Source organism: Poecilia reticulata, linkage group LG20 (assembly GCF_000633615.1).
Source record: "Poecilia reticulata strain Guanapo linkage group LG20, Guppy_female_1.0+MT, whole genome shotgun sequence".
Taxonomy (NCBI): Eukaryota; Metazoa; Chordata; class Actinopteri; order Cyprinodontiformes; family Poeciliidae; genus Poecilia; species Poecilia reticulata.
In genome coordinates this window covers 14829705-14837744 of record NC_024350.1, presented here as the reverse complement: position 1 = coordinate 14837744, position 8040 = coordinate 14829705, and the positions used below count along the sequence as shown (strand labels likewise).

Genomic DNA, 8040 nt, shown 5'->3' with positions numbered 1-8040 from the left:
TTTTTTTCTGTGCGGGAGTCATGCGGACAAAATATCTGAGAGGTGCTCATCTTTTCTGGTTGTCAGAGCATATACTGAGAAATGGTTTAACTTGAACTGATTGCCCAGTCTTTGGCATTTTAAGAAGTGGCACACAGAGCCTAATGAGGTAGCCATTAACACTCACACTAAGGATGTCTTCTCTATTGTCTATAAGTTAAATTCAATAAATCATATCATATTGTTGTTATTTTGTTCTGGTGTATATCCAAAACACCTGTGCCCAATCCAAAGAAACTTTCAAAAATCAAAAGTATTTCTCAGCATAAATCAAATATCCAAGATTTGGTGGTGTTGTTATAGAATATAAGAATATAATACTACAAACCTGGTTTAATTTTAAGTTTTTACATCCCATTGTCTCATGTTTATGAATCTCTATAGACATGTCTCTTCATCTTTCTATTGACTCTTTTGCTGTCACTTTTCATTTGAAGTTCTCTTTTGTGTTCCCTTTGTTTCACAGTGCTTTTATCTCTCATTGTCTTTGCTTTGTCTTTTTGTGTGGCACAAGACTTATATCATCCTAGACTGAGAAGATAACCAACAAAGAACCCGCTACTTCAAAATGAACACCTTCAACCTTAGCTAAAATGTTCAGCTTTTTTCACCTGGCAAAGTCGATTGTCTTACAGCGGAGTAAACGAGACAAAAACTGAGCTGAAAAGAAGCTTGTTTAAACGAGCCAAGAATGGTCTACTGTGGATGGCACAATGAAGATGGGAGAGGACCTCTTTCAATTTCACTTTAAATCAGCCTACTAATAACCCCTTGTTCCCCAAGTAAAGGGAACTAGAGGTTAATCCTACTAAAATTAAAAACAGATTAAGGTATCATAGACATAATTATCAGGGTTACACTTAGGGTGCTATATTTAGAACATTGAACTGAAACTTGATCATTTGACAATTTCATCACCCTCTCTATTGGTTATTTATTGGTCATCATACTGGCACATGTTTACAGAAATGGATGGACAATTAGCAAACTGTCTAACCACAAACTCTTGGTTAAAGCAGCAAAAAGCTATAGGACTATTTTTCCACAAGCAGCTTCAGAGCCATGGGGTCACAGACCCCCCATTACTGAAACGTAAACCACTCTCTTAGCAAACGAGAGTTGCTACAGCTTTTCTCGCGATACTTCGTTAGTGTTCGCGGAACAGTATGGCAGCCGTGTCGCTGAGGTCCTGTAGCAGAGGACTTTCACTAATGTTACGAAATGCAAGGGTCGCAGCTCTGCCTTCACAACACCTGCAAGGTTTGTGCAATTCCTTTCTACTTTTAGTATTAAATTTACAACGCTCAAACGTCCGTCAAATTGAAAAATAAGCAAGAGGGGGTGTGGCGATTGTGACGTCCTTAAAAATGTAGGGAATGTGAACTAAAGGCGTGCAATATACCTTCCAACCGTAATCACTGCTATTCTTCATTCTTATAACAGCCTTTAACGTCATCTGAAATTATTATAGTGTTTTTGAACACGTTGTGCATTAATTAGCTTCGACTGGGGGTGATAACGTGCTGAAATGCTGCCATGCTTTAACCAATTTTCATAAAATGTCTGCCAGTTTACGCTTTATCCAACATAGTTTCGTCTTTATGCCATCTTTGTTGCCCTTTGTGTTGACATTTTATTATAAAACGCATTGTTCGGTAACTAATAACCATGTGCTGTACAGCGGACAGACGACACAAATCAACAGTTCAGTATGCATCCAGACCAGACCTTCCAAAGCTAGCTTACAGAAGGGTGAAGGGCAAGAGCCCAGGAGTGGTGTTTCTGCCAGGCTATGGCTCCAACATGAATGGCCAGAAAGCCGAGGCTCTGGAAGAGTTCTGCAGGTCGTTAGGGCACTCATACCTCAGGTAAGTCACCCAGACCCATCACAGAAGACTGCACGTAGACTGCTGAACAGATCTGAACAAAATACATCTGGCACGCTCTCGGATTTAGCACCGCTTTTACAACATTTACTTTTAAACACTAATGTGTAAAGGTTTTCTGGGCACAACTCAAAAGGAGGAGACCCCTTAGAACAGGGGGTACCCAAAGTGGGTCCTCGAGGGCCGGTTTCCTGTATGTTTTAGTTCTCTCCCTGGTTTAACGCACCTGCATCAAATGATGGCTCGTTAGAAGGCCAAAGAGGAACATTGACAAGCTGAAAAAGTTGTTACTACCACCAGGGAGAGAACTAAAGCGTGCAGGATGCCGGCCCTCGAGGACTGACTTTTGGGCACACCTGCCTTAGAAGATCCAGAACTTGCTGGAGGGACTATACACCCCTTTTGACTTGGGGATGTCTTCCACATTAAATTAGATGTTGCTATTGAGGAAAAGTGTGTTTCGTCTCCGCTGGTCATAGGGCAAGAGATGGGGTACGCACTGGGCAGGCTGCCGGTCCATGGCAGGGAAATGTAGAGATGTACAGGAAAGACAACCATGAACTAAGAACAATAAAGAGAGATCAGTTAAGCTAACAGTCGTTATGTTATGGACTTTGGGAGGATTCAGAGTACCCAGGGAGAACCCATGCATGCACAGAGAGAACATGCACAAAGACATCAGACCTGAAGTATCTTCTTGCTGCATTGCAACAGTGCTACCAAATGCAGTATGAGTACTTTTGTGATGAAATACCAAGTATGCTGATTCATTCTTTTTTCCATTACCTTGCTTAACACTCATACGCCGTTTGTCTGGCTTACCTTGTGTCAATCATGGCCAAAGGTTTTGGCAGTGACACACATTCTGTGTTCTTTTTAACAGCTTTGCAGTCAGATGTCTCTGTTAACACAGAAAAAAAAACAATTTATGTAAATATGTAACATTTATTTGAAGAATTAATATTTAGCATCAACCTTCTTCTGAAATTCACTTTGACATTCAGAAATTCTAAAGAGTTTAGTTCTTGGGCTTGATCACAATTTGTTAGTTTCTGAAGTGCGCATGGCTTCTCACAGGTAGATCCGGGAAGTTTCTTCTTCTAGTTGTTCTCGGAGGATCTGATCACAAATTTTTTTAAATAAATAGGAGGTATCAGGAAAAAAACTGTGAATGTGAATCTATGAATGGCTTGCCATGATCTTATTTTCTACTTCTCACAGGCATCTCTTGTTCTGCTTCTGTTCTTTCAGGTTTGACTACACGGGACACGGTGCTTCAGAGGGAGCGCTAGCTGACGGAACAGTTGGTATCTGGAAAAAAGATGTTCTTTATGTGTTAGATGAGTTAACAGAGGGACCGCAGGTACATATTGTTCATCCTTTGATTTTTTTTTTTGTTTGTTTTGTTTCAATTTTTACTTTTGGACAATTTAAGCAACATCTAGCTTCATAAGTTTTGTTTGACTCTTGAGAAAAACAATATAGTAAGGATTTCAAACAGCTTTAGACTCATAAAGGAAAACCCTTCTGTCTTCTAACTCTAGGTTACATCTCAACACAAATACATTTCAAATTGTAAACTTTTCAGCTTACCCCGTAAACGGAAACGGTATTTTTTAGTTGGATAATGGGGATTATTGGTTTGAAAGACCTCCTGAAAGCAAGAAAAAACATAAAAAACACACATAAAAGGAATTGGAATCTAGTAAAAATCCTCACTCCTCTTGAACTTTTCCTAATTTTGCCATCTTATAACCACAAACAATATTTTTGGGGGGAGATTCTGTGTCATAGTCTACAAACGCTAGTGAGATATTTAAAAAAAAAATCTTTTGTTGTTTTTACCACTTCTCCAGAAGATGGCGCTGTTTGGTCACATATTGGATTAGTATTCTGTCACCATTGGCTTCTGTTTGTTTTCTTTGCCTAATTTATTTATTTATTTTTACTTTGTGCTTTCAAATGTTTTTTTTCTCTCATATAACTCATTTTGTGGTGTTTTTTGCTTCTTCTTTGCAGGTCCTGGTGGGATCCAGTTTGGGCGGTTGGCTCATGCTGCTGGCCGCCATCGCAAGACCAGAGAAAACCGCTGCACTGGTCGGCATCGCTTCTGCTGCTGACCACTTAGTTACGGCGTTCAACTCTCTTCCATTAGAGGTGAGACCATGTTGGATCACGCTGTACATCAGCTGTGTTTCACAATCAGATTATTTTTTCTTTCTTTCTTTCAACGTTTTGTGTGATCTCCATATTTAAAACCCACAGACTCGCAAGGAGCTAGAGGCCAAAGGCGAGTGGTCACTGCCCAGCAAACACACAGAGGAAGGTTTGTACAAGTTCAGCATGGACTTCTTGCGTGAGGCGGAAAACCACTGTGTGCTTCAGAGCCCCATCCCCATCACCTGCCCCGTACGGCTCATTCACGGCCTCAAAGACGAGGACGTGCCCTGGCACATCTCCATGCAGGTCGCGGAGCGCGTCCTCAGCCCCGACGTGGACATCATTCTGAGGCGGAACGGCCAGCACCGCATGTCCGAGAAGGACGACATCAAGCTCATGGTCTACACTATTGATGATCTGATAGACAAGCTGACCACCATGGTCTGAAGAAGGGAGAGAGGAGATGTTCAGGATTTGACTGCTAGCTGGGAAGTCTGCCCTCAAGGAAAAATAACCAAACAACGGCATGTTGCTCTGCCAAACGTCACCTATGATGCATCAGTTGTTTGTTTTTTTTTTTTGTCCTATTTTTGTCTGTCATCTCATTATGTTGCAAACAGTAATGAACCCTAAAATGTTCAGGTTGCATTTTCATGTTTCTGGTTGTTGTATTGAGAATTATGATTAGCCGTCTTTGTTGTCATTCTTACTGTTACACTGTTTCCCCTCTATCTCCTAGCATACACAGTTTTCCTGTGCCTTTATATCCAGTTTTCACCTATTTTTTGCCAATAAAACCTCTGCACACCAGAGTGCAGGTCGTAAGTTTCTGAAAGTCGACACACTCTTCACGAAGCCGAGTTAAAGCAGAGTAAACATAATTGACAGAGGGAGCATTTTCTAAACTTTGACCTCTATTGTAGAAAGAATAAAGGGAATATTCTTTTAGTTCTATATTATGAATACTACGCCAAGAACGTTTTTCCCCTAGGTCTAAAATTTTAAACAAACTAACAAGAATTTCTGACCAATTTCATCTTGATGGTGTTAAACAGAATAAATGCAGGTAAAGAAGAGGGAAAGGACCCAAACTTGTTAAACTGGTTTATTTTTCTCATGAAACAAATAACTTTTGTTTTCGTTTTTTTACATTCAAACTGAGCCTTTTAGAGTCTGACATCAACTACACAGTTTGGAAGTTTACATACATTCATCAGTGACATGAATGTCATTCATTTGGAGATTTTGCAGATGCATAATGTTGCATTTGATACACATTCGTAAATGTATGCACATACCCCCACTAATATCAGCTGAATATAAACATTTATTTGCAGAAATAATAGAACTCCTTTAAATTATTGGGATATCATGAACCTGGCTTCTATTTGTAGTTTATAACTTTCTTAGGAAGGTTTTGGTAGGTTCGATCTCACTCTGCTGCATCCATTCCAACACTAGTTCTGGTTCGGGTTTTGAGTCCTTGTCCAGTTGGAAAACTAAGTTGTGTTCAAATAGCCATATTGGAGTAGATTTGAAATTGAGCTTAAAAAGTGCAACATACCAGCTGCACTGACAGTAAAACATGAGCATGACACTTTTACCGCCATGCTTGACACTTGGTACAGTGCTTCTGACTTTAAAACCTCACCTTGACTCCTCCAAACGTTGTCGTTGCAGCAAAGTAGCTCAATCTTTGTCTCTGCTGACAGTAAAACATTTTTCTTTCTTGTTTGACACTTTCTCTGTGTCTGTAAATGTAAAGTTCACTACATCCTGGAAAGTTAAGATAGGCATGACCTTTGTGGCTCCCGGACATTAAGATCAATTTCTTTTTATCAGAGAATGACAGTTTGGTTCAGATGCGGGAAACTTGGACACATTTGAGTGTCTCCACATGATGATAATCCCAAACGAGGCTGATATTAAGAAAATCAATCTTTGCATAGATTAACCTTAGTGTTTATTTCCAAGAACATCAGCTCCTTAGACGATTATCAGATGTCAATGTTTCCTGCACTTGCTGTCGGATGATAGTTTATCGTGTGATACACAAATATTGGCTCTTCAGTCTCATTTAAAATCTTGCAGAAGCAGCACAAATGAAGTTGCAGCAATCATTTTGGATTAGCTATGTTTCAGATTTCACATGGACTTTTTGATATCAGTTGTATTTTGGATCATATGACAAGTGTTGTTTGTTTTTTTTACATCATCCTTATGAGAAATGAAACAGAATTTAGAAATCTTATACAGTTACTGGAGAAACAACAAAAACTCAAAACAGTGTTACTGCAAAACAACTAAATCAGGACATTTTTGTCTCATTTACATGATCACTGAACAATAACATAAAGTGCAAAGCATTTATCCTGACAGCCCTGTGAATCCTGGCTCTGAGCTTTTACTATTTGCGGTTTTCTGTTGCGGCCATCACAGGTTTTATTTTATTCTTTTTCTCCACATCCATCTGAAGCCTGCTGTCCTCTAGTCACTGAGCGGAGCAGCTGAACAGTTGATTATTAATATGTAATTGTCCACTAGCTGCTCTGTGTTTAATGGGGCAAATCAACCACTTTCTCTCAGCTCCTCTCGACTGCACCGCTGACCTTTAAGTTATGACTGAACTCTGTAGTTGGTCATTTTTTATGCTCATGTCTAAATGTCATTTTACAGAAGGACGCTAAGGGAAAGGATGAGAGTGTTTTTGGGAAGAAGCTACTGTGCCATCCTCATGTACTGGAACTCCTGGTAAGGATGTGTAAATAAAAAAATATATATTATACGGAAGCAGCATATTAAACAAACATCCCATGATAAGAAATAACTATTTTACAAAAACGGTTATCAAACGTTTTGTTTTACATTGCTCTTAATTTTTTAGGAACTTCTAATTGGTAATCTTTAACTCACTGTTTCCAGGGTAACGCAAAGAACTATTAGTTTTAACCACTTTAACTGGGTTGAATGAGGATCAAGGCTTGTCTTGCCTCAGTGACGAGGATGCTAAGGGGAGTAAAAACGCCCACAAAGCTCAGAATTAAAGAACTCAGCACAGAGTGGGATCCTGGAGTCAGATTTCCATAACAACCATAAGGAGTTGTGTCCATGCCAAACAGTTGTTTGTGGTTGGAAGAAGATGCCTTCTCTCCTGCTATCACAAGGAGTTTGCCAAACTCTCCTTGTACTGTGCTTTGAACTGTGTGCTTTGGTCATTTAAGACAAACACTCTATTTTGGCTCAGAGTCAAACAAAAAAAATATGAATATTTTAGAAAAAGATGTTACAGCTTCTGTTGAGCATGGTGGCGGATGCTGTGATGCTGTGGGCCTGTTGTTGAGTGCAGACATCATGACTGTCTTTGAAGTATCAGGACGTTCAAAGAAAAAGGTCTGGTGGAACTACAACAGATCATCATTAGATCTTTCAGTGGGACAAAAATCCAAAACTGCATGACAAAACTGACGCAAGGTGGTGGGGTTAGTGAAAGAGAAGACTGGAGAAAAGAACCCAGAACTCTGAACTTAGAGATTGTTCAACAGGAGAAGTAGTCAAAATCTCTCCCTCTCTCTGCTCTGATTTTGAAATGTGTGCAATCTGTGGCTCTATAGGTCCTCCACATGGGCTCTTATCACGGTGAACTTTTTTCACCGTGATACTTCTTTGCATCATTCTTTCCTTCCTGTCTTCCTTCGTACTCTGAAAGGCTCGGGCTTTTCAGTTTTTTTACATTAAAAAATGAGTTCAGAGTTTTTCAGTTTACTGTAATAAAATAAAACATTTCTTTCAATCATTATTTTTTTTAGCACTTGTGCAAATAAATGTGAGCGAGGAGCCAGTGATCAAATCACTGAACTGAATTTAGCTGACTCTGAGGACAAGATCATTTTGTGGGGGTTGTTTTGGACACAGAGCCGATCAGTATTGGCTTGCAGACAATTGATTTGACGCATTC

General features: G+C 39.6%; 1 protein-coding gene across 1 annotated transcript; it reads left to right on the top strand.

Moving 5' to 3' along the window:
• The first annotated feature begins 1166 nt into the window (after window positions 1-1166).
• abhd10b (abhydrolase domain containing 10, depalmitoylase b) lies at window positions 1167-4897 on the top strand. Its single transcript, XM_008396268.2, has 5 exons — window positions 1167-1299; window positions 1721-1907; window positions 3177-3288; window positions 3945-4082; window positions 4191-4897. Exons 1-5 carry the CDS (start codon window positions 1206-1208, stop codon window positions 4530-4532), a joined length of 873 nt encoding a protein of 290 aa, XP_008394490.1. The 5' UTR covers window positions 1167-1205; the 3' UTR covers window positions 4533-4897.
• Window positions 4898-8040: the final 3143 nt, after the last annotated feature.

Bases quoted from the DNA above. Each gene is read 5' to 3' on its own strand.
- abhd10b (XM_008396268.2), top strand. From the start codon at position 1,206: ATGGCAGCCGTGTCGCTGAGGTCCTGTAGCAGAGGACTTTCACTAATG. The intron at 1,300-1,720 runs GTTTGTGCAATT...TGTGCTGTACAG, and splicing joins GCCTTCACAACACCTGCAAG to CGGACAGACGACACAAATCA. The intron at 1,908-3,176 runs GTAAGTCACCCA...CTGTTCTTTCAG, and splicing joins TTAGGGCACTCATACCTCAG to GTTTGACTACACGGGACACG.